The 26606-nt window shown below is 47.9% G+C and overlaps 1 protein-coding gene across 1 annotated transcript in view; it reads right to left on the minus strand.

Moving 5' to 3' along the window:
- Positions 1–22716: 22716 nt before the first annotated feature.
- Positions 22717–26606, minus strand: part of LOC131496453 (ankyrin repeat domain-containing protein 26-like) — a 90258-nt gene continuing 86368 nt past the window's right edge. Inside the window, 3 exon segments of the mRNA XM_058702010.1 lie at positions 22717–22919; positions 24297–24320; positions 24323–24341. Of these exon segments, the coding sequence (XP_058557993.1) occupies positions 22786–22919; positions 24297–24320; positions 24323–24341 (177 nt within the window). The 3' untranslated portion in view covers positions 22717–22785.

Raw genomic sequence — 26606 nt, forward strand, 5'->3', positions numbered from 1 at the left:
GGACTGCGGGAAGGGGTGGAGGTGGGGCCGGGACGCGGGGCTATGGGCCGGGCGCGGGGCCGCGATGCCCGCGATGCCGGGCGCATGCCTCAGCCTCCGCCCGAGCCCGGGATGGGGTTAGAGGCTGCAGCAGACGCCAGCATCTCCCCGCGGGGGCCTCGAGGTCCGCGCAGCCATCGCCGCCGCCGCCGCCGCCGCCGCTGTTGCCTGCGCTGCTGAGACCAGGCTGGAGATGGGTGAGTTGACCCTGGCATCCCAGGGAACCCGCTCCGCAGCCCCTCCATCCATGCCCTCCTCCTGGCCCTCAGCCTCCATCTCCGCGCTCCCGGCACAACCACCCTCCCACAGCGTCAGGGCTCCCACAGCCCACTCCCTCCCTGAGCGTGACCCTTGGGGCAGGAGTGGGAGCCCCGGGCCCGGGGGTTGCGGGCGTGGAGACAGAAAGGTGAGGGTCGGATGCCAGGGAGACTATTGGATGCCAGGGAGACTATAGGGCCCCGGGCCTACAGGGGAACTGCGAACAAAAGGCAGGGGGCTCCGGTGGGGGAATGGGGTGGGGTCCGGAGCCGGGGAGCCTGGCAGGAGCTGGCACCTCTTCTCGCCTAGCTCCGGCCTCCCTTTGGCACCCCTCTCGCCCCACACACCCTTCCCGGGGGGGCCCCTCCCCCGCGCCGCGTCCCAGGGTGCAGCCTGGCGGCAGTGCCTGGAAGGCTGAAGTGGTGGAGGTGGGGGCGTGAGGCGGGGATGTGGGCCGGGCGCGGGGCCTCAAGGCCCACGATGCCCTGCGCTCGCCCCAGACTCTGCAGGAGCTCGAGATGGGGTGAGAGGCTGTAGCAGACGCCAGTATCTCCCCGCTGGGGCCTCGAGTGCCGCGCAGCCATCGCCGACGCTGCTGCTGTTGCCTCCGCTGCCGAGACCAGGCTGGAGATGGGTGAGTTGACCCTGGCGTCCAGGGTAACCCTAGCCGCAGTCCCTCCATCCCCGCACTCCTGGCCTTCCGCCTCCATCTCTGGGCTCCCGGCCCAACCCCCACCCCGCCAAGCCCTCAGGGCTCACACAGCCCACTCCCTCCCTGAGCGTCACCCTATGGGAGGGAATGGGATCCCCAGAAACAGGGATTGGGGGCATAGAGACAAAGATGTGGGGGCGGGATTCCAGGGAGACTACTGGGCTCTGATGCCCCCTCACCCAACCAGGCTGGCCCTAGGACCTTTCCCAGGCCCTGGAGGGCAAAGCCTCATGCCTTAGATCCCCTCCCTAGGCCTGGGCAGGGGCGTCCCCTAGGCGCTGGGCTCAAAAGGCTCTTTGTGAGCTGTGCCCCCCACTCCCCAAGCCTCCAGCTTGGGGGTCGTGGAACAGGGCGAGGCGGAGGCTGGGACTGTGGCTGCTCGTCTGTACCAGGCAGAGGGGCGTGGGGAGAGCACCCTTAGTCCTTTCGTTGGGGTTGGGGGGGCGTGGCGAGGCTCAGTTGCTTTTCACTGCACTGCAAAGGGTGGGGAAGGGAACCTGGCCGGAGGAGGGCTCTATCAATATCTGCAAATAGTGAGTTCTGGAAGCTGAGTTGGGGAGGGAAGCTTGGATGTAAGTCAGAATGATGACACCTGAGCTGGAGTGCCATGAGTAGCAGAGGTGAGTCTCAGCCAGCCCTAGTAGCTGGAGGTCACGTGACTCCCCTGGCTCTGGAAGACTCCCTAGAAGGCCTGTGGGCAGGAATACTACCCCAGAGAGACCCCTCCATGGCCCCCCAGAACTGGCACTGCCCCATCCCCATAGCACTCCTTGCCACTCCTGGGACACCAGTCCTGACCTGCCTTGATGAGGAGCTGTGGATACTGGCAGGTCACCTCCCCGGGCAGGGCAGGTACTGAAGATCCAGGCCTCCAGGTGCTGAGGAGATAGGCACAGGGTCTTGGGAAAGTTTGGAAGAGGTTCTGCCAGCCCAGGGAGGAGAGAGAAGTTGCTGGAAGAGTTGGCTTGCTCAGAACTAAAGGGAAGGGCACTCTAGGTAGAGGGAATGGCTGGAACAGAGGCTGTGAGATGTGAGCGCCTGGTCGGGGTGGAGTTGTGGAAGGGGGGGCTAGTCAGGTATGGGAGTGACCCATGTGAACGAAGGGAAGGAGGGCCAAGTGGAGGTGAGGTGTCAGGCCATCCCAGCGATCTGGCACAAGCAAGCTCCCAAGGACAGCGAGGAACTGATGGGGCGGCAGTGCTGCCATCTGGCTCAGCAGCCCCTCTGGAGTCTGCCCAGGGTCCCTGCTGTAGTCAGGGCTGCTTGGCCCACATCTGCTGGTGGCTGGACCACCCCAAGCAAGTCTGCTTTCTGAGTCTCAGTGTCCACATCTGTCAAACGGGGAGACTCCTCCACAGGGTTGTGGGGAGATCTGCATGAGGTGATGAGTGTAGGGAGCCCAGCCCCTGAGAAGGCCTCGGGAAATCCTTGGCCGCTGTGCCAGTATGTTTACCTGGAAAATGGGGGCATTGATGTCAGCTGGTGGGCCAGTCTCAATTTACCCTGTGGCGATGAGGATCCTGTGAGGGCTGGATGTGATCCAGGGAAGCCAGGGCTAGGGGCACTGTAAGTCCGTGTGCTCATGCTATTCTGGAAGAAGAGAGAAGCAGTGGGCGGCGACCGGGGTGGGGTGGCCCTCCTTGTGCCCCTATAGGCACCTTAGCCATGGCATTCAATGGACCCTGCTGTGTTCCCCAAGGCCAAAGCCTCTTTTTTCTCCATGCTGCACGATGCACCCCTTCCTCCTAGTCAGCCCTAGGCCTGCACATGGGGGACCAGAGCTCCCTTCCAGAAGGATCTTCAGACACTGAGACCAACAAACACAATATCTTCCTGCGAGGGGCACTGTCATGGGCAGCCGGGTGGAGAGGACACAGACCTTAGCCCCAGGAGAATGGAATCTATTTGGGCAGCAAAACCAGTCGGGCCTCCATGGTCTTGCGTGGCCCTGTGCTGGCTGCTTAGGGGTGTGTGTGGGGGGCCGGGATTGGGGGGATGGGGGACTGGGCGTTGCAATAATTGCACCATGGGACAGTCAAGGGCAGAAGTTAAAAGCAAGGACTCCAGATCCAGTGGCCCAGGTTCAAATCTCAACTCTGCTACTTCTTACTGTGTGAATGTGGACTGGTGACTCTGCCTCTCAGTGCCTCTATTTCCTTGCCTGTAAAATGGGAACAAGGCACACTAGTGCTATTTGAACAGCTTGGTTCTGTTTCTAGTGGGCATTTATGCCCCCTCTTCCAGAATGGGTCTCCCAGTTCACCCCTGCGTCCAGGAAGATTACACAGCCTGCTCCAGTAGGCTATCATCTCCCTCTTGTGTGTGAGTCCCTATAGGCGGGGGCCTGCCTTTCTGTGTCCGTTGCTTGGGCAGGGGGCAATGGTGTGCTGGCAACAGGCCCTCTGGGAGAAAAAGGTACCTGATAAACAGCGTTGGCAGGTTTCCATGGTGTAAATCTTCCAGCAAGGCCTATTTGAGGTTACCAACAGCTTAACCATCTCGCAGTGGGAGCTGGTCCATGCCAGCTTTAGCACCCAGGCATTCAGTAGGTGCTTAATAAATGATGGTTGAATAAGGAGAGAAGGCTCCAGAGACTTGGAGAGCTGCCAGGCCATACTGTAGCTGAGAGAGGGAGGCATCCGACAGGCTGAGGCCAGGAAAAGAGACCACTCTGAATAAGTAACCCATGGTGAGATGGAGGGCAGAGGGGAAGGAGGACTGGTGGCCTCCCTTCCTGGGAACCTCTGCACCTCTGACCCTGCGTCACTTCTGTGCTGGATCCTCTTGACCTTAGCCTGGTTTGGGCTGTCTGCACAGCATGACCTAACTGGATCCCAAACATTAACCTGACAGAGCTCTGAGAAAGGGTCCAGACGGGTCTCAAATGTCAGATTCTATTCCCTTGCTTATGCTGTTCCCTCTGCCTGAATGTCTGTTCCACCCACTTCTTCCTATGTGCCCTGAAACTCTGTCACCCTTCAAAAGCCTCCACCCCAAATCCCACAGACCCTCCTCCCCTTCTGCTGTTTCTCTGGCCTTACAGCCCCTCTCTTGTGCACCCTGCCTGCCCATAAAAATATTAGTAGCTAACATTGCATCTGGACAACAACCTGTGATAGAGGTACTGTGATAATCCCTTTTGCAGATGGGGCAATGGAGGCTCTGTCTTGTTATCGACCACCCATCCTTTGCCTCTCGGCTTGAGCATCCATTCGTTGTGCAGAGAGGCTCCTTGCTGTGGGCTGGGCAGAGCACCACTTCTCTTTCTTCAGTGTGTTTGCTGTGGCGTGTTCCACTAGACCGTGAGTTCCCTATCCTATAGGAGCTTGAATGAATGAAAGAATGAATGAATGAGTGAATGACTTTCAGCCCCAGGGAGCATCCCTGTTCTTTTACCCATTCCTCCTCCCTTTCCATCCCTGTGGGAGGAGACTGACCCTCCAGAGGGCATCCTGACACCATGGAGGGATGGTCACAGGGACCCTGCTTAGCCACACCTGCCAGAAGGGAAGGGGAAGTGAGGCTTTGGGCGGGGCTGAAAGCAGGCATGGTAGAAGGGTAGTGGACCACCCTCCTGTGGTCTAGAGTGGGGCTGACATGGGCCCACAGCACTGCCTGTAACCCAGGAAGTTAACGGGGTCCCAAAATACTTTTTCTTGCACCGCCCCATGTGGAAATTCCCCTGTTGGCCCACTTATTTTTGTTTTATCTAGAAAAATAAAGTTGGAAACAATCATTCACACACCCTAATTACTCCATTGCTTTACGAATTTAGAGCCTGTTTGGCTCTAGACTTTGGCTCCTGCTGAAGGAGGAATCCCCTGGGAGGGGCAGGGTGAGGGCCAAGGCAGGAGACCAGAGCTTGCTCTGACGCTGGGGCCTCCTCGGGGTCTGCCCTCCAGTTGCCCTCTCCTAGCAGGCTGGGAACTTCCCAGAAGCAGCAGCCCAGATGGGGGTCTGAGCAAGGGAGGGTGGCCAGAGGCAGACTCCAGGATTCTGGTTGACTGGGGCCCATAAAGGATGACTTCCCAGGCTCAACCTCTGAGTCATAATAATTTGCTGCTATTTATCGAGCACTTACTATGTGCTCGGCGCTGGGCCAAGCACTTTGTCGGCATCATTTCAGCTATGCCTGCTAACTTCCCTTGAAGCAGGTACTATTATTCTCCCCTTTTGGCAGTTTGAGTGTGCCTGGGGCCCGGGGCACAGGGCCGGGAAGTGGTGGGGCTGGGATTGTATCCAGCCTAAAGGACCCCCATAGCCCGATGGGGCCCCTTGGATAGGCGCCTCAGTCACTCAAAAGGGAACGGTCTCTGAAGCCTGGACGCCCAAGACAACCACGTCACTGGTGTCCTGGCCTCCAGGCCACCCTCCTTGTGGCCCTGATTGCCACTCCTTTCTTCCCCATAGTCCTGGGCTCTGTCTATGGAAGCCCCATGTAGCCTCACCTGGGTGGCTTGGGGAAAATACAGACTTCCTAGGCCCTGCCACACCCCGCTGAGTCAGAGTCCCACTACGGGAGAGGGGGCTGGAAACCCAGATTTTAAAATGTTGTCCTGGGGATACAGAGGCTTGCAGACTCCCAGAACCACTGCCCGGCCCAGTGGAGTTCAGGCTGCTTTAAGAGACTCCCTTGCCCTTAACCCAGATCCGTATGACCCTGCCCCCGCTTGTGTTCTCAGCCTCTGCCCCCTGCTACCCTAACCCAGCTCTGCACACACCACACCACACTGACCCCCCACGCCCCAATTTGCCTTTATCCAGGCACCTGCTGCTGCTGTTCCCTTCTGGAAACAGGTCGCAGCTGGCCACAGACCCCACAGAGCTTGTTTAATACTCTGGGCAGGTCGATCGTGGCCCCACTCTTGCTAACCCGGGCCTGGCACACAGCCTGGGGGAATCATGGTGGGTGAGCGATGGTGGCCGGGGAAGGCGGAACAAGGGAGGGCTGCCCATGACACGTGGGGCTTCTAGGCTGGGCACACAGGCACTCTCTGGGGGCCGGCACGTTGCCTAACATGCAAAAGGCATTTGATGACTGTTTCTTAACTGCTTAATGAATGGTGCTGGGTCGTGTGACAGGTGAGGGCCACTTCCAGAAGCAGTGCAGATTGGCCGGTTTAGGCAAAAGATGGAGAAGGTGCCTTCCGGGCCATCTCTGAGGACCGTGAATATTAATGGTCCGAACTCATTTATGGCTTGGATGGGAGTGAGGGGCTGGTGCTTTCTTGCTTGATTTCATTTCAGTATCTCAGGAGCCCTGGGAGGGGGTGCTGATGTAATCCTTATTTCGTTCAATGGAAACTGAGCCCTAGACAGGTGACTTAGTAGGGTCACACAGCTGGGAGGGGTCCTGCAGAACGGAGCCTTGCCCATTGTGTGAAAAAAAAAATAAATGAGTCTGCACTCTACAGTTTCTGAAGCAGTAACACATTATCTCAGTTGGTTCTAGCTGTGGCTTGGAGGTGTGGCTCTACATTTTCACCTATGCCCACATCCCAGGGTCAGAAAACCTGCATCCAGGGGCCTTCTGTGTCTGTAAGGGGTGGTGGTGGGAAGAGATCCTGCCTCCGGGCTGGCAGGAGAGAGAAACAAAGAGGCAGTGTTGAGGGCTCTGGCACATAGTAGGTGTTTGGGAACCCCTGTGGTCAGTTCAGGCAGAGCCAGCTCTGGTCCCATCTGGACCTTGGAACAGCCCAGATCAGTCTCCAGTCTTTGAGCCAAGGCCCACAGGGTGTGGATGACGGGTCCAAGGTTATACCTGCCATAAGGACTAGAGCAGAGGGTGTGAGGCTCCTCCACCAAGGCGGAGAGGTCCAGGGAATGGGGCAGGGGCATTCTGTGTGTGCGGGATGACCTCTGTCAGAGCCATTAAACCACAGAGCCTGGCCCCAAAGGGCCCCCAGGCAAACCCCCTCTCAGGGGTGTCCAGGACTGCTGTGGGGCCTGGCATATTATTGCTGTCACGGAAGTTCAGGGCCATACCTGAGTAGGGGCAGTGGTCCTACAGCCACCAGTGGGGGATGTAACAGACTCTGTGGTCTGCCTCCAGGCACTGGCATGTGGGGAGGGTGAAATGCACCAGCACCCCATCCAGACTAGAATCCAGGTGCTGGCTTCCCCCACACACACCTCCGCCACCCCCGCCCCGCCCCGCCCCACCCTGCCGCTGGGCTTTTGCAGTTGCTATCCCTCTGTCTGCAGTGGCCTTCCCCTCCTCTCCTGGCAGGTGCTGGATCATCCTTTAAGACCCCACCAGGAAGCCCTGCCTGACTCCAACCCCAAGGGCCAGGCTGACCCACCCTGACAGGATTTCCATCTGGCTGCTCCACAAGATGCTGAGAACCTTGAGGGCCTGGTCTGAGATGCCAGTGGAGTGGACAGGGAAAACAGCTGTAAGGCGCAGCCCAGTTCAGGCAACTGTCCCTGCAGCCCAGAGAGGAGACCACGCTGGGGAGCTAGCCAAACACGTCCATTTCACAGAGGAAACATTGAAGGCCCGAGGTGCTTGGGACTGACCCAGAGCACCCTGGGGAGTGGTTGGTAGTCCCTTTGTGGCTTGTAAGAGGAGAGCCCAGGGCTATGTGGCCGTACCCCTCCCCCACTCCGGTCCCCGGCTGGAACATTTGTCTGCAGGATCCAGGTCAGGTCTGAGGGGGATGGGAAGAAGCCCAGGAGAGCAAAGTCCCCAGGGCTCAGGTCTGCACTAGGTCTTCCCATGTGGAGGACAAAGCTCCTTAGAGAAAAGGCTTGCTGTCCAAAAGCTGGCAGGAAATCCACATCGATAGCTCATTCTAGCAAGAAGGTGCACGGGAAAAAAAGCCTGTGAGAACTTAGGCCCAAATGTTAGGCCAGGGATGGTGGGTGATATTACCCTTCTTTCGCTGTGATTTTCACATTTCCTAGGTTGTAGGTGAAACCTTTATAGCCAGAAAAATGAAGTTACCATGTAAAGGAGAGAGGTCTAAGAAAAGGTGCCCTGAGAGCAGCCAGCTCCCCATTCATGAGACTCTGGGGTCACCAAGTGTCAGTGGCTTCCAGAGGGACCCTGGCCCCGGGCCCATCCCCCAGAACAGGCGTGCCTGGGGCAGACAGCTTAGCCTATGTGTCTCTCTTTCTCGGGATTGGGGTCAGAGAGAGTCCAGACCTGGGACTACTGGGATGTAGCACACCCAGAATTCCATTCAAACCTCTGCTGTCCTTTCTGTCGTGTGGGTTAGGCCTCAGGGCCCTCGCCTTCCCACCTCCACCTGGAAAGCCACCCCACCCCAGGCTGCCCTCTGCCCCTCCCAGCCAGAGGTGGCCCTAAGGCTATTTGCTTCACCTCCATCTGGGTGCCCAGGTGGGTGTGTAGCACTGTTGACTGCCTTCCTTACTGACTCCGGCCCCGAAGTGCCTTTCCAGGGGGTCTTCCTACAATGTAGTCAAGTTCGACCTCGTGGAAATGGTCTTTGGAATCACAGCTGAGCCTTGATCCTGGGTGAGGATTCGATCTCCATCTCCCCCATATACCTAGTACAGAGCACCCATTCATTCGATCAGCTATTATTCAGCCAAGTGCCAGGGCCCAGGCTAGGTGCCAGGGGCACAGATCTGCTAACTTGAGGATGTGACGTGTCTGTGTTTTTGAGCACGTGTTTTGTGCACATCACCTGCACGCACACACAGCGTGAGCATCTCTGTCATATGTGAACTCTTGTCTTTGAGGCTGTGACAGTGTGTAATCCTGCTGGGACTCTGGGCACACCTGGTTAATTCATTCTGCAAGTGTTTAACAGACACCCACTAAGGAAGTACCAGGCTCTGACCCCAAAGAAAAATGACCCAAGGTCTCTGTCCTCGGGAAGTGCCATCTTGGGGGCTGTCGCCGTGCGGACTCGTGGGGGCAGAAGCCAGCAGGGCTGGGGGTGGTCAGAAACGTGGTCCTGGAGACACAGGGAAGAGTGGGGAAGAGTGTTCCTGCCCAGCTGTGAGTATGATCTCCAGTATCCCCTTCAGCCCAGTGACCTGGGGCCTGGGACAGGCCTCCCCAGCTATTTTCATGCCCTAAAGCAGCCCTGAAGGCTGACGGAACTGGAGCTTCAGGTGGTGACCTGTGGGCCCCGACTGCTGGGGGCTGGGAGAGAATACAGGGAATGAAAATGAAGCATGTGGGCTGGAGAAACTGCCTGGGCTGCAGACCTTTCTGAGAGGCGAACTTGGGGACCAGGCACCAGAACACAGCACCTGGAAAGTAGAACCCCATGATCCAGACCAGAGAAGCGGGATCACGGAACTCAGAGGAGGAAGATGGAGCAGCAGACCTAGAATGTGGGCCTTCTAGAACCTGGAACACTCAAGTCAGCCAGAAGCTGGAAGATCCAGTCTGTGCCCCTGATGGTCAGTGGGGGAAACTGAGGTCTGGCAAGAACGGGGAGGTCTTGAGCATTGGTGAGCTGCAGTGGCATGCACGTGGTCTCTGCTGAGCCAGGACCTCTCCACAGCTCGCTGCTGCCTGACCTGGTGCGAGTCCTGTCCCCTCTGAAAACCTCAGTTTCCCCCTCTGTGAAATGGTCACGTGATGGTGAGACAAGATGGAGCACTTCACCTGGTGCTCAGGCTCTCCCGGCAAGCTTAGTGGCATTGCTAAGGCCTGGACCCTGGCCACTTGACTCCTGAATGACTCTGTCCCCTTGTGGTGATGGTCTGGTCACTGCTGTTCCTTTCTCTTCTTTCTCACACTCAGTGGGACATTTGGGCACTTGCGGCCCTTTTCTGGAATGCTCTCGGGATCTAGCAGAGGGAAAAGACTAATCAGAGGAGCAAGAACAGACTGACGGCTCCATATGAAGGAGCAGGGGCCCGGTGCCTACAGCCCTGCATGGTGCCCTGTGCCATTTGGTGAGGGCTTCTTGAGTGTCCCCCGGTGGAGACAGTCGGGTCCTGAGCCGAGGGCACCACGGACCCTCGAAGGCAGGGGTGGGCAGAGGTGCATTGGGAAGGGAAAAGAGAAAGGGCTCATTGTTCCAGCTACACGGAGGCTCCCCAGGCGCACCTGCTTCAGGCCACCTCTCCTGAAGGAGGTGGAATACCTTGATCGGGCTCCCAGAGAGCCGGAGCTGTAGGATCTGGGCCAGGAGCAGCCTGGTCACTTCCCCAGATCCCCGTGAGGCGGCATTACCAGCCCCCGCTTTTCTGCCTCCAAGAGAGTAGGATTCCAGAGTTGGGGGCGGGGGGCAGAGCAAGGGTCCCAGCCCATCCTTTGAGCCAGCAGCAGCCGGGCATGGTGCCAGGCACTGATGGGGTGAACCAGGGGTGAACTGAGCACCCAGAGGTGAACTGAGATCCCTTCCTGTTTCCCCTCCTTCCTTGCCGGTCTCCTCCGGACCATCAGCCGTCCTGCTCAGAGCGCTTTGAAGGCTGGAGCCCTTCCCCATGTCTCCGCTCTCCACCACTTCCCTCCCATTGTGGGGGACCTGTCGAGTTCCTGTACATGAGCCACCTCATCGGGGTGTGCCTTGCCCAGGCAGGACTAGACTTTTTACAACCCCCGACCAGTTGTGAGAGCCCAGCAGCACTGACTGCAGGTGCAGGTATGTGGATTTGGGGGCGGAGGGGGGGCTGTCGTCAGCACCTCCTTTGTATCAGGGTCTGTCCTGGGGCCCCAGGAGAGTTGGTCAGCACTGTACAGTTTAGGGTGAGGAGCCCTGATGTGCAGGCCAGGGGTGAGGGAGCTCAGTCCTTCGTCAGTCGGGGAATTGCAGTTCAGCTGAGCCTACCTGGGCAGGGAGTGAAAGATTACACAGAAACTTGGAGCCTCCTAGAGGATTTGGACTTTATCCTGGGAGCAGGTGTTCCAAGCTGAGAGGGACAACATCAGATGTGGCTTTTGCTTGGCTCCTGGGGCTGAAGCCAGGAGCCCCTTCCCTGGCAAGGCTCCTGCTGTTGTCCAGGTGAGCGGGGATGGTGGCGCAGGCAGCATGGGACAGTGGCACAGGGGGCCGGGTGGGATGACAAGTACCTGGGCATCGAAGAGATGTGCCTGGCGATGGGGAGCTCGAGGTCAACGAGAAGCCAGATTCAGGATGACTGCCGGGCTCCTGGCCTGGGAGACTGGGTGGATGGTCACATCTCGGGTTATCAGCTCAGGTTTTGGGAAACAGTATTTGAGCGAGTTCTTTGTGCCTGGTTTTGCGGCGGAGGGTCCCAGGCAGGATGGGAGCCAACTCTGAGCCCAGGCCTCTGCCCTCCAGCTTGGCCCAGACCCCGCCTGGTCTGCTCCTCTCTCTCCCTTCACCCTACAGGCACTTTAGCCTCTTGAGTGCATGGCTGCACTTCACAACTGTGCCCTGTACACATGGGCGAGCGCCACTCCACTCCTGCTGCCTGGGTACACAGGGACTGTCCTCTGCCCCAGCACGCTGACCCTGTGCATTGATGTGTCTCATCCACTCGCTGTGCAAGGGCATCTCCCCCAGGCCGCAAGGCTCAGCTCCTGGAACAAAGCCTCTCCGCACTACAGCTTGAATCTGTCACCCTCCTGGCCCTGTGCTGGAGCAGGCTCCAAGAGGACAGAAGAGGGCTGGGGCCCACCCTCCCCTCCCCTCTCCCACCTCAGGCCTGTGGGCTAGAGATGGAGTTGAAGCTCCGTGCTGAAGTGGCCCTTTGCACATTGTCCCCCTGGAGGATGGGGGAGCCTGGTGGGAGGGGCTGGCACTGCCAGACACCCTGTGCTGATCTCAGTGGCAGTGCGGATCCAGATGGGGAGTGCGGGGAGTGGGGGGTGCGGGTTCTCTGGGGCTGGGATCAGGGGAGAACACCCTGCCATGTATGGGCTCGCACTGGCCGGGCCTGCCACCCCACACTAGATGGTACTTGTCATCACTTCTCAGGCAAGGTGTGTCTTCAGACACCAGTTGTTTAGGGAGTGTCTGCTCGGGGCCAGGCTTTGTTCTAGGGGGTGGGGCTCCACTGTGACCGGTGACCGCTGACTGAGGCTGGCAGGCTTAAGATGACCCTGTTCTGTTGACACTCTGAGCGCCAGGGTGTGGGTGGAGGAGACAGACCACGAACAGGTAAACAAGGAGACTGCTAGCTTCCGCTGTGAGTGCTGGGGAGCAGAAGACCTGGGCAGGGGACAGCCGCTGTAGCTGGAGGGCCAGGAGGGCCCCTCTGAGCAGGCAGCCACATTCCAGGCCAAGGAGCAGCCAGTGGGAGGACACTGAGACGGAAAGGTGGAGACTGTGACTGGAGCCGAGTGGACGAGGGCGGCGAGGGCAGCAAAGATTTGAGGACCAGATTGGTGGGGTCTGTGGGCCCAGAGAGGAGGTTGGATTTCATTCTGAGGGAGACTAGTGTGCAGTGGGGTCGAGGGGAGGGTCTTGTGGGAGGAGGTTGGGTGGGGTGGGGGGAGGGGGGATGTGCCCTGGTGGGAACTTTGCAGTGATAAATTTGTGGGGCCCAGTGCCAAATGAAAATGTAGGCCCTGAGGGGTGCCTGGGTGTCTCAGTGGTTTAAGCATACGACTCTTGATTTCTGCTCAGGTCAGGAGTCCAGGGTTATGGGATTGAGCCCTGCGTCTGGCTCCGCATTGAGACTGGAGCTTGCTTAAGATTCTCTCTCTCTCTCCCTTTGCCCCCCTCCACTCTTGTGTGCGCTCTCTCTCTCTCTCTCTCTCTTTCTCCCAAATAAAATAAACTAGAGGCACCTGGGTGGCTCACTTGGTTGACCACTTCAGCTCAGGTCATGATATCGAAGTTCATGAGTTTGAGCTCTGCGTCAGGCTCTGTGCTGACAGCTCAGAGCCTGGAGCCTGCTTCAAATTCCGTGTTTCCCTCTCTCTCTGCCCCTCCCCTGCTCACACTCGGTCTCTCTCTCTCTCAAAAATAAACATAAAAATATAAAATCATGAAAAGAAAAAAAAATGAATGAAATCACAACTATATTCAGTTAATCTGAGAAATGCAAAGTTGGTTTAACATGAGCAAATAATGTAATTCCACACATTAACAAATACTTTCTTTTATTTTTTTATTTTTACTTTTTAAATTTATTTTTTTATTTTTCAGAATTTACATCCCAATTAGTTAGCATAGAGTGAAACAATGATTTCAGGAGTAGATTCCTTAGTGCCCTTGCCCATTTAGCCCATCCCCCCTCCCACTACCCCTCCAGCAACCCTCAGTTTGTTCTCCATATTTGTGAGTCTCTTCTGTTTTGTCCCCCTCCCTGTTTTTATATTATGTTTGTTTCCTTTCCCTTATGTTCATCTGTTTTGTCTCTTACAGTCCTCATACGAGTGAAGTCATATGATTTTTGTCATTCTATGACTGACTAATTTCACTTAGCATAATACCCTCCAGTTCCATCCATGTAGTTGCAAATGGCAAGATTTCATTCTTTTTGATTGCCGAGTAATATTCCATTGTATCTAGATACCACATCTTTATCCATTCATCGATCGATGGACATTTGGGCTCCTTAGCATACTTTGGCTATTGTTGATAGTGCTGCTATAGACATGGGGTGCATGTGTCCCGTCGAAACAGCACACCTGTATCTTGTGGATAAATGCTTAGTAGTGCAATTGCTGGGTCGTAGGGTAGTTCTATTTTTAGTTTTTTGAGGAAACTCCATACTGTTTTCCAGAGTGGCTGCACAAGCTTGCATTGCCTCCAACAGTGCAAAAGAGATCCTCCTCCACATCCTCTCCAACATCTGTTGTTGCCTGAGTTGTTCATGTGAGCCATTCTGACAGGCATAAGGGGGTAGCTCAGTGTGGTTTTGATCTTTATTTCCCTGATGATGAGTGATGTGGAGCATTTTTTCATGTGTCAGTTGGCCATCTGGATGTCTTCTTTGGAGAAGTGTCTATTCATGTCTTTTGCCCATTTCTTCACTGGATTATTTGTTGTTTGGGTGGTTGAGTTTGACAAGTTCTTTGCAGATTTTGGATACTAACCCTTTATCTGATATGTCATTTGCAAATACCTTCTCCCATTCTGTCAGTTGCCTTTTCGTTTTGCTGATTGTTTCCTTCTCTGTGCAGAAGCCTTTTTGTCTGATGAGGTCCCATTAGTTCATTTTTGCTTTTGTTTCCCTTGCCTCCAGGGACGTATTGAATAAGAATTTGCTGCGACCAAGATCAAAGAGGTTTTTGCCTGCTTTCTCCTTGAGGATTTTGATGGCTTCCTGTCTTGCATTGAGGTCTTCCATCCATTTTGAGTTTATTTTTGTGTAAGAAAGGTGTAAGAAAGTGGTCCAGGTTCATTCTTCTGTATGTCGCTGTCCAGTTTCCCAGCACCACTTGCTCAAGAGACTGTCTTTATGCCACTAGATATTCTTCCCTGCTCTGTGAAAGATTAGTTGGCCATACGTTTGTGGGTCCATGTCTGGGTTCTCTATTCTGTTCCATTGTTCTGACTGTCTGTTCAAGTGCCGGTACCATATTGTCTTGATGATTACAGCTTTGTAGTATAGGTTGAAGTCTGGGATTGTGATGCCTCCTGCTTTAGTTTTCTTTTTCAAGATTTCTTTGGCTCTTCGAGGCCTTTTCTGGTTCCATACACATTTTAGGATTATATGTTCTAGCTCTGTGAAGAATGCTGGTGTTACTTTGATAGGGATTGCATTGAATATGTAGATGGCTTTGGGTGGTATCGACATTTTAACAATATTTGTTCTTCATATCCAGGAGCATGGAATCTTTTTTTTTCCATTTTTTTTGTGTCTTCTTCAATTTCTTTCATAAGCTTTCTATGGTTTTCAGTATATACATTTTTCACCTATTTGGTTAGATGTATTCCTAGGTATTTTGTGGCTTTTTGTGCAACTGTAAGTGGGACCGAGTCCTTGATTTCTCTTTCTGTTGCTTCATTGTTGGTGTATAGGAATGCAACCGATTTCTGCGCATTGATTTCATATCCTGCAACTTTGCCGAATTCAGGAATCCATTCTAGCAGTTTTTTGGTGGCATCTTTGGGGTTTTCCATATAGAGTATCGTATCATCTGCGAAGAGGGAAAGTTTGACCTCCTCCCGGCTGTTTTGGATACCTTTTATTTCTTTGTGTTGTCTGATTGCAGAGGCTAAGACTCCCAATACTATGTTGAGTAACAGTGGCGAGAGCGGACATCCCTCTCTTGTTCCGACCTTAGAGGGGAAACTCCCATTTTTCCCCACTGAGGATGATATTAGCATTGGGTTGTTAATATATGGCTTTTATGATCTCGAGGTAGGCTCCTTCTCTCCCTCCTTTCTTGAGGGTTTTTATCAAGAAAGGATGCTGTATTTTGTCAAATGCTTTCTCTGCATCTATTGAGAGGGTCATATGGTTCTTGCCCTTTCTTTTGTTGATGTGATGAATCACATTAATTGTTTTGCAGATATGGAACCAGCCCCGCATCCCAGGTATAAATCCCGCTTGGTCGTGGTGAGTAATACTTTTCATGTATTGTTGGATCCAGTTAGCTAATATCTTGTTGAGAATTTTTGCATCCATGTTCCTCAGGGAACGTTGTCTATAGTTCTCCTTTTTAGTGGGGTCTCTGACTGGTTTTGGAATCAAGGTAGTGCTGGCTTCATAGAAAGAGTTTGCAAGTTTTCCTTCCATTTCTATGTTTTGGAACAGTTTCAAGAGAATAGGTGCTAACTCTTCCTTAAATGTTTGGTAGAATATCCCCCTGGAAAGCCATCTGGCCCTGGACTCTTGTTTTTTGGCAGATTTGTGATTACTAATTCAATTTCCTTACTGGTTATTGGTCTGTTCAAATTTTCTATTTCTTCCTGTTTCAGTGTTGGTAGTGTATATGTTTCTAGGAATTTGTCCATTTCTTCCAGATTGCCCATTTCATTGGCATATAATTGCTCATACTATTCTCTTGTTATTGTTTTTATTTCTGCTGTGTTGGTTGTGATCTCTCCTCTTTCATTCTTGATTTTATTTATTTTGACCCTTTCCTTTTTTTCTTTTTTGACCAGACTTGCTAGTGGTTTATCAATTTTGTTAATTCTTTCAAGGCACCAGATTCTGGCTTGATTGATCTGTTCTACTGGTATTTTTCTGTTTTTTGTTTGTTTGTTTGTTTGTTTGTTTGTTTTGATAGCATTAATTTCTGCTGTAATCTTTAGTATTTCCTGTCTTCTGCTGGTTTGGGGTTTTATTTGCTGTTCTTTTTCCCGCTCCTTAAGGCGTAAGGTTAGGTTGTGTATCTAAGATCTTTCTTCCTTCTTTAGGAAGGCCTGGATTGCTATATATTTTCCTCTTATAACCACCTTTGTTGTGTCCCAATGGCTTTGGGTTGTGGTGTTATCCCTTTCATTGACTTCCATATACTTTTCAATTTCCTCTTTAACTGCTTGGTTGGCTCATTCATTCTTTAGTAGGATGTTCTTCAGTCTCCAAGTATGTGTTACCTTTCCCAATATTTTCTTGTGGTTGATTTCGAGTTTCATAATGTTGTGGTCTGAAAATATGCACGATATGATCTCAATCTTTTTGTACTTACTTAGGACTGATTTATGTCCCAGTATATGGTCTATTCTGGAGAATGTTCCATGTGCACTGGAGAAGAAAGTATATTCTGCTTGTTTAGGATGAAATGTTCTGAATATATCTGTTAAGTCCATCTGGTCCAGTGTGTCATTCAAAGCCATTGTTCCCTTGTTGATTTTTTTTTTGATTAGATGACCTGTCCATTGCTGTGAGTGGGCTGTTGAAGTTTCCTACTATTATGGTATTACTATCGATGGGTTTTTTTATGTTTGTGATTAATGGATTTACACACTTGGGTGCTGTCACATTTGGCGCATAAATGTTTACAATTGTTAGGTCTTCTTGGTGGATAGACACCTTGATTATGACATAATGCCCTTCTGCATCTCTTGATACAGTCTTTATTTTAAAGTCTAGATTGTCTGATATAAGTATGGCTACTCTAGCTTTCTTTGGTTGACCATTAGCATGATAAATGGTTCTTCATCCCCTTATTTTCAATCTGAAGGTGTCTTTAGGTCTAAACTAGGTCTCCTGTAAAGAGCATATAGATGGACCTTGTTTTCTTATCCATTCTGTTACCCCATGCTTTTTGATTGGAGCATTGAGGCCACTGACATTTAGAGTGAGTACTGAAAGATATGAATTTATTGCCATTATGATGCTTGTACACTTGGAGTTTCTGTGGTGTTCTCTGCTCCTTTCTAATCTTTGTTGCTTTTGAGATATATATATATATATATATATATATATATATATATATATGCATATATATGTATGTATGTATGTATATATTTTTTCAACTTTTCTTCCCTCAGAAAGTCCCCCTTAAAATTTCTTGCAGGGCTGGTTTAGTGGTCACAAATTCCTTTAATTTTTGTTTGTCTGGGAAACTTTTTCTCTCTCCTATTTTGAGTGACAGCCTTGTTGGATAAAGAATTCTTGGCTGCATTTATTTTTTTATTTTATTTGTTTAATGTTTATTTTTGCAGAGAGAGAGAGAGAGAGAGACAGAGACAGAGCATGAGCAGAGGAGGGGCAGAGAGAGAGGGAGACACAGAATCCGAAGCAGGCTCCAGGCTCTGAGCTGTCAGCACAGATCCCTTCACGGGGCTCGGACTCACAGACCACGAGATCATGACCAGAGCTGAAATCGGATGCCTAACCGACTGAGCCACCCAGGTCCCCCTGCATATTTTTCTGATTCAGCACCCTGAATATATCCCGCCACTGCTTTATGGCCTGCCAAGTTTCTGTGGATAGGTCTGCTGCAAACCTGATATGTCTTCCCTTTCAGGTCAGGGAACATTTTTTTTTCCCTTGCTGCTTTCATGATTCTCACCTAGCCTGAGTATTTTGTGAATTTGACTATGATAAGCCTTGTTGATGGTCGGTTTTGTTGAATCTAATGGGGGTCCTCTATGCTTCCTGGATTTTGATGTCTGTGTCTTTCCCCAGGTTTCGTAAATGTTTTCCGCTATGATTTGCGCACATAAACCTAATACCCCTATATCTCTCTCTTCCACTTCTGGGACCCCTATGATTCTGATGTTGTTCCTTTTTAATGAGTCACTGGTTTCTCTGATTAAATTGTGCTCTTTTGCCTTAAGCTCCCTCTTTTTTTTCTGCTTCGTTATTCTTTATAATTTTGTCCTCTATATCGCGGATTCTCTGTTCTGCCTTGTCCATCCTTGCCACCACTGAATCCATCCGTGATTGCAGCTCAGTTATAGTATTTTTAATTTCATTCTAGCTATTTTTTACTTCTTTTATCTCTGCAGAAAGGGATTCTAATCTATTTTCGACCCCAGCTAATATTCTTATTATCGTGAATTTAAATTCTGGTTCAGACATCTTGCTTGTACCTGTGTTGGTTAAATCCCTGGCTGTCGTTTATTCATGCTCTTTCTTTTGGGGTAAATTCCTACTGAATTCTGTGGTTTGGGTTGTGCAGACTGTTGTGTTAGTCCTCCAATCAGTGTTCTAGGTGTGTAGGATGGTTTCGTGTTGGCCTGGTTGTATTTCATGGATGGGAGACACACACAAAACTTCCATGCTGTTCCGCCATCTTGGCCTCTCCCCCCATTCACAAATATTTTATTTTATTTTATTTATTTATTTTTTTTTATTTATTTTTGGGACAGAGAGAGACAGAGCATGAACGGGGGAGGGGCAGAGAGAGAGAGAGACACAGATCAGAAACAGGCTCCAGGCTCCGAGCCGTCAGCCCGGAGCCTGACGTGGGGCTCGAACTCACAGACCGCGAGATCGTGACCTGGCTGAAGTCAGACGCTTAACTGACTGCGCCACCCAGGCGCCCCAACACAAATATTTTAAAAACTTATCTCAGGGTGCCTGAGTAGCTCAGTCGGTTAAGCATCCAACTTAGGCTCAGGTCATGATCTCACAGTATATGAGTTTAAGCCCCACGTGTTGTTCGCATTAGGTTCACCACTGTCAGTGCAGAGCTTGCTTCAGATCCTTTCTCCCTCTCTCTCTGCCCCTGCCCTGCTGGCTTCCTTGGTCTCTCTTAAAAATAAACAGTTAAAAATAATTATCTCAATAGATGTGAAATAAACATCTTTTAACATTCCATATTCATTCATGACAGAACTTAGAAAACTAGTATTATAAGGGAACTTGCTTAATATACTTGTAGCAGAAAGACCCTAAGTGACCCCATAATATCTGTCCTTTAGTGTTGTCACCTTTTCTTTATAATTCTTTTCTCTTAAGATCTGTGACTTGACTCTAGCTATTAGAATATGGCAAATGTAGGGGCGCCTGGGTGGCGCAGTCGGTTAAGCGTTCGACTTCAGCCAGGTCACGATCTCGCAGTCCGTGAGTTCGAGCCCCGCGTCAGGCTCTGGGCTGATGGCTTGGAGCCTGGAGCCTGTTTCCGATTCTGTGTCTCCCTCTCTCTCTGCCCCTCCCACGTTCATGCTCTGTCTCTCTCTGTCCCAAAAATAAATAAAAAACGTTGAAAAAAAATTTAGAATATGGCAAATGTAAAGGAAGGTTGCAGACATAATTCAGTTAATTCAGAGTCAGTCAAAAGAGGATTATGCTAGGCAAACCTGATCTAATCACGTGAACACCCTCCAAGGAGGACTGAGCCTTCTCTGAAGTGACATTCTCCTTGCTGGCCTCCTAAACTAAGTGGCTGTATTGAGGAAGTCTACGTGGCCAAGAACAAGGAACAGCCTTGCTCTAGGCTGAATATTTGTGTCCCCACTCACCCGAATACATGTGTTAACTCTTAATGTTCATCGTGATAGTATTTAGAAGTGGGGGATTTGGGAAATGATGAAGTCACGAAGGTGGAGCCCTCCTGAATGGGATTAATGCCCTTATGAAGGAGGGCTGTGAGAGCTCCCTTGGCCCTGCGCCAAGCAGGAAGACCAGAGTCCATGAACCAGGAAGCAGGCCGTCACTGTACACTGAATCTGCCAGTGCCTTAATTTTGTACTTCCCAGCCTCCAGAAGGGTGGAAATAAAACTTTCTTTTTCATAATCCTATGGCATTTTGTTAGAGCAGCCAAAAGGACTAAGACAAGTGTCTGGGAACGCTTAGGACCTAAGCCTCCAACTAGCCTCCAACTAGCAAAGAGCTGTGGAAATGAGTCCAGTCATACAGTCACAAGGAAATTCTCTTAAAAACAAACTCAATGGGCTTGGAAGCAGATTCTTCCCCATTGAAGCACCCAAATGGGGAAGCGTAGTCTAGCAGACACCTTGGCTACAGCCTTGTGAGAACCTGAACAAAGGACCCAGCTAAGCCATTGCTTAGCTTCTGGCCCATAAAAATGTGAGATAAATGTGTGTGGCTTTAAGGCGCTGTGTTGATGGTGATCTGTTGTAAACGGCAAGAGCAAACTAAGAGACTAATAAGACATAAACTTTTAAAAACCCCACTATCTACATAGTTATAGGAAACTACTTTTACATGTTGCAATTTCAAGAAGACATGAACACTCACTATCCTCACATTTACTCAACATCATTCTTATAGTAGGAAACAAAAAAAAAATGAAAGCTCTAGGAATTGGAAACAAAAATGCCACTATTTATAGATTATATGTCGCTGCATGTACCAAATACAAAGGAATCTGCAGATAAAACACTCGAGTAAGAAACAATATATTGTGGGGAATAAGCTTAGACAATTAAAAGACTAAGTGTTTGGAAAAATCAGTATAAGAAATGTCTTTCCTTACAAACTGTTGACCGATTCGATGCAATTCCAATGAGAAACAGCTTTGGAGAGCTTGCCAAGTTGATTATAAAAGACCTGTGGAGCCCTTCCTTCCTTTCTTCTTTCTCATCCCCAACACTTTAGTTCCCAGTCCTAGAAACAGAGGCATGGAGTTGGGGTCCAGAGTGAGGTGTTGGAGCTTAGAATGGGAAGGCATTACGTGCGGTAAGGTCACCCTGCACCGTGTTGGAGCTCAAGTGAGAGCATCCCTGAAAAGTGAATGGTATAGAATAATGAAGTATCACAGACTCAACAGGGTAGGGAGGCATCTGCACAGGGGAAGAATAGCCCAGTGTGGGTTTTCAGAACCTGCAGGGGGCAAATCATCTGCAGAAGACGTAGCCTGGCACAGGGTGTCTGAGAAAGGAGATATTTACGTATCTCAAAGTACTTCCCCATAAAATACTAAATAATTGGAAAGTGGAAAGTTAACATTCCAGGCGAGAAACCTGGCAGATACTACCTCCGGTGGCCAACATTAACATCACCAGTATGGGGACAATTCAAAATTGTAGGTCACATGATAGGATGCAAAGAGTAGGTTGTAGTGATACTCTTGCTAAACATGTATGGTCTGAATTTTACCATAAGGAAACCTAAGAAAAATCCACGTTGAAAGACATTCCACATTACTGGAATTTACTCGTCAAAAGGTTAAAAGTCATGAAAGTCAAGGAAAGACAAAGGAACTGTTCTAGAGTGAAAGAGACTAAGACATACAACTGAATTCAATACATGGCTCTGAACAGGACCTTCCTTGGTATAACGTATACTACAGATAAGTGACCAAACTTAAAAAGAATTATGAGGGGGCGCCTGGGTGGCTCAGTGGGTTAGACGTCCGACTTCAGCCCAGGTCACGATCTCACGGTCCGTGAGTTCGAGCCCCGCGTCGGGCTCTGGGCTGATGGCTCAGAGCCTGGAGCCTGCTTCTGATTCTGTGTCTCCCTCTCTCTCTGCCCCTCCCCCGTTCATGCTCTGTCTCACTCTGTCTCAAAAATAAATAAACGTTAAAAAAAAAAAAGAATTATGAGGAATAAATGATAGAATTATACTTAACCCTTGGACAAAACAGTTTTAATGGGTGCACTGACTGCACACAGATATTTTTTTCAGTACTGGAAATGTATTTTCTTTTATAATTTTCTTCATGGTATTTTTTTCTGTAGGTTTATTTTAAGAATAGAGTATGATACATATACAAAAGATTATTGGTAGTAGTAGTGGTTAAGTCTTTGGGGGTCAAAAGTTGTTCATGGCTTTTTGACTGTGGAGGGTGGGGTCAGAGCCCTTAACCCCATTGTTCAAGCATCCAGTGTATTAGAGTTAATGTTCTGATTGTGAAGGTTGTATGGTAGTTATGTGGAATGTACTGACTTGTAGGATTTAAATGCTACAGGAATCAGGCATCCCATTAGCAATTTACTTGCAAATGGCTTTGGGGCGGGGGGGGGGAGTTCTTTTTTTTTCTCTAATTTTTATTTTCTCTAACTTTGTTTCTAAAAAGCAAATCAAAAATAAATAAATAAATAACTAGAAAAGGTGAAAAGCCTTTGGCAAATCTTATTTCTCCATGTGGAAAGAGCTACGAATCAGTGTTTACAATTAAAATCATAGATAGGTTTTATGGCACTATAAAAAAAATGTAATATGTACAAACATTGTCAATAGCCACAGCAGGAATACATCAAAATAATGTCTAAATCTTTAGGCCCACATATAGTCATAAAAATTGGAAAATACAAAAAGCCATCCATGAACACTACTGAAGTATTAATGACAACTTGGTTGTTTGGGTGCTGTTCAAACCGCTGGTAGTGGAGCGGTCTGATGTATGTAAAACCCTCTAGTGCTGGTTTCCACGTACAAAATGTGCTTAAAAGTTAATGGGATGCCAAGAAACATAGTTTGAAATATTATAAAGATTTTCATTACACACATATGAAACAAAAACTTTTTCCTTTAATCAAGATTTTGCCGTATAGTGTGTTCAATTGGGAAGCAATGAAAATGTTTTGTAAGCATCCAGTAAATTTTTTCTATTTATTTTTCAAATTGTATAATTTTTGTTCAAAATCTGTACATATTCTCGTGGCGCTTTCCATACTGGATCTTGATTTAGAATTGAATCATCAGTAGATACTAAAGGATTTCTACAGGATCCTCATTCAAATTCGGTAGCAGCTGAAAAGGAAAAGAAAGAATTATTTTCTTTCTCCAAAATAATTTTCAACTACAAGTGATTAAAAAAAAAAAAAGAAGAAGAAAAGAAAAAAAAAATAAAAAGACAAAAAGAAAGTTGGGGCCTTTATGATGTTAAGAAAAATGAAAAATACCTATGTACAACTGCAATATGAAACCCAAGATTAGTATTAAATATATTTTGCTCAGGGTTGCACACTGAATTAATTGCTATTGTGGATACATATCAGAGTTTCTGGTTTTTTCATTACAAGGTGAAATTACAAGATGAGGACACAGTCCACCCTGAACCATCATAAACTATAAACTGAAAAATCAAACAGGCATTTCCAAACAGAGCCAAGTAAACAGATGTAAGTGACAGGTATAAAACACAGCACTACTGGAACATACGGAAGGGACATCCCAGTTTTGTGTCAATATTGTCTGCTCTTTGGTGAAGGTGATATGTCAGCTGATACCTGAAGGACAAGGAAAAAGTATGCTAGGTAGAGGGAAGAAGCACATACAAAGAGCTAGAAGTGAGGAAGAACACTTGTGCAATTATGAGTAGTTTAGTTTGACAAGGTGCTAGAGCAAAGCAGCAGAGTAGGGCAAATAGTGAGAGACAAGGCTGAATCATCTGGCAAGAAGCAAACTGATTTGGGTGTTTTCATTCCATGCTAAGGAATTTGAAGTTTTACCCGAGGGCAAAAGCAATGACAAAGTCAATGAGTGAAGATTGAAACCCGTTACCTGTCAAGTGACAGCTATATGACCTCTAATTACTTAACCAAGCATTACTAAGACGACTTTGGATTTTTGGGTCTTCTATCACTAGCAGAAACAACAATTTGATAAAGCACACCTTTTCTGAGACTTGTGCAGGTTGACAGTTCCACAGGGATGGCACCAGTGAAGGAAGATTGTCGCCAGAAATAATAACAGATATATAGACTTAGGGAGATTGAAAAAACTTCTTTAACGTTTATTTTTGAGAGAGAGACAAACCACAAGCGGGCAGGGGCACAGAGAGAGGGAGACACAGAATCTGAAGCAGGCTCAAGGCTCCGAGCTTTCAGCACAGAGCCCTCTGTGGGGCCTGAACCCACCTGAGCTGACATCAGTCGCCCAACCGACTGAGCCACCTGGGTGCCCCTAGACTTGTGGGAGATTTTAAAAGAGCTATGAAACATGAGGACTAAATGAGGAGGAATTGTGTTCTTCATTATGCTCATGCTTTTACATTTTTTATTAGATATGTACAAAAAATGTGAATGTAGTATCTATTATCCAAACAATGGAAAGGGATGACATTTACTATTTATAGTTTAGTTCAGAAATCAATGATATATAACTTCATACATTTTGGCAACATACCTTCTTCTAGTGCTCTGGTTATTCTTTTTCCAACTCCCGCTGCATCTGAAATAAGCCAAATATTATTTAGAATGTGTAAGGTAAACAAGACATGGTAAGAATTATATATAGCTTACGACATGTGGTCTTGAAATAATACTTGTAGAGATTAAACCAAAGTTAGGGATTGCTTAAATAGAAAAACTATCACATGAATAAAATAAATTCCTACCTATTTTATTTTAGTTTTAGATAACGGAGAACAGATACATACACACACACACACACACACACACACACACACGTGTATATGTATACACGTGTATATGTATGTATAATACATATGTATTATATATATGTATACATATACACGTGTGTTTGTATACATATATATAATATGTGTATATTATATATATAATACATTATGTGTATTATACTAATACATATAATATGTGCATATTATATATATATGTATATATACATATATATATAATACTATTTAAGTGAATGTGATAAAAAGCACAATCAATATTGATCTATTGAATGTGTATAATCTCTGAAACGTGATGTTTGGTCTTACTGGTACAAAAAGTTTAAACAAGAATCATATTGTATACTGAATTATTACTTGGAAATGATTAGAAAAACTGCCATTTATGAAAGTTTAATCAGTTTTTTACCTTAATGAATAGTTCCTTAAAATGGGCTTTCCATTTTTTCACTTTTAGAAAAACAAAATTTGAAGGAATGCTTTTTGCTATTAATTTTTCAGGACTGACTCTTAAATACATATAAAATGAAAAAAGTGGGACTGTCTTACTGTCATGTGGAAATTCTACTGGCAAAAAATTGAGTAAAAATATTTTGCTATCTGTATTATGACTAAAACACTTATTTATTTTCATATGCACACAAAGATTTCAGAAAATCTCTTTGAAGAAAGGAAAAATAGAGGGTTACAACAGTTTTCAAAGTTAGCTTCTGATGTATAACTTTCTCCATTAGAGATAAGGAAAACAATATACAATTTTCAATTGTAACTTTGTTTCCTTTCTCCAAATTAGGACCAAGTTTTGAAACACTTGACTTATTAAAGTTATGGTTATCCACTTATGAAATGTGTACGAATATTTAAAACTATAGGTGACCCTTGAATAACACAGGGGTGGGGTACAGTCAAAAACCTGTATATAATTTTTCATCCCCCAAAACTTAATTACTAATAGCCTACTGTTGACTGGAAGCATTACCGGTAACATAAACAGCCGGTTCATACATGTTTCGTACAGTAGAATAAGCTAGGGCAAAAAATGACATTAAGAAAAATGGAAGGAAGAGGAAATACACTTACAGTACTGTACAGTATCCAAAAATAATCCATGTGTAAGTAAAGTAGACCCGCACAGTGCAAAACCATGTTGGTCAAGGGTCAACTGTATATTACAACTGTTCCTGTCTAGAATGTTCTTATTTAGATCTTTCTTAGACAAGGTAGCCTCTCCCTGAATGCCCCAAACAGGCTCCAAAATAGTGTACAGGACATAATCAACACTGTGGTGATAAGGATTCCAATGTCTTTACAAATTTAGGTGTGAGGACAAATGTTTTGGCTGACATATTTCCCAATATTTTCAAAGACTGTTTTCCCTAATACCTTTTTTATAATTGAAGTATAGTTGACATACAATGTTACACTAGTTTTTCAGTATACAAATTCAGATTGGACAATTGTATACACTATGCTAAGCTTGCTACCATACGTGTAGTTACCCTCTGTCACCATACAACATTAATACAATATTATTGAGGATATTCCATATGCTGTATTCTTCATTCCTGTGACTTATTTACTTTATAACTGGAATTTGTACCTCTTACTCCCCTTCACCTATTTTGCCCATACCTCTCTACCCACCTCCCCTTTAGCAACCACCAATTTGTCCTCTGTAGTTATGATTCTGTTTGTTCACTTGTTTTGTTTTTTTTTTGTACTCCACATGTAAGTGAAATAAGATAGTATTTATTTGTCTCTCTCCGAATTATTTCACCTAGCATAATACCCTCTAGGTCTATCAATGTTGTCACAAATGGCAAGATCTCATTCTTTTTGATAGCTGAGCTATATTTCATTGTATGCATATTACACATTGTCTTTATCCATTCATCTGTCCATGGACACTTAGGTTGCTTCCCTATTTTGGTTATCGCAAACAATGTTTCCATAAACATAGGGATGCATACAACTTTTCAAATTAGTGTTTTCATTTTCTTTGGGTAAATACGCAGCAGTGGAATTAATGAATATCTATTTTTAAGTTTTTGAGGAACCAT

This window comes from Neofelis nebulosa, chromosome 15, assembly GCF_028018385.1.
Source record: "Neofelis nebulosa isolate mNeoNeb1 chromosome 15, mNeoNeb1.pri, whole genome shotgun sequence".
NCBI classification, from domain to species: Eukaryota; Metazoa; Chordata; class Mammalia; order Carnivora; family Felidae; genus Neofelis; species Neofelis nebulosa.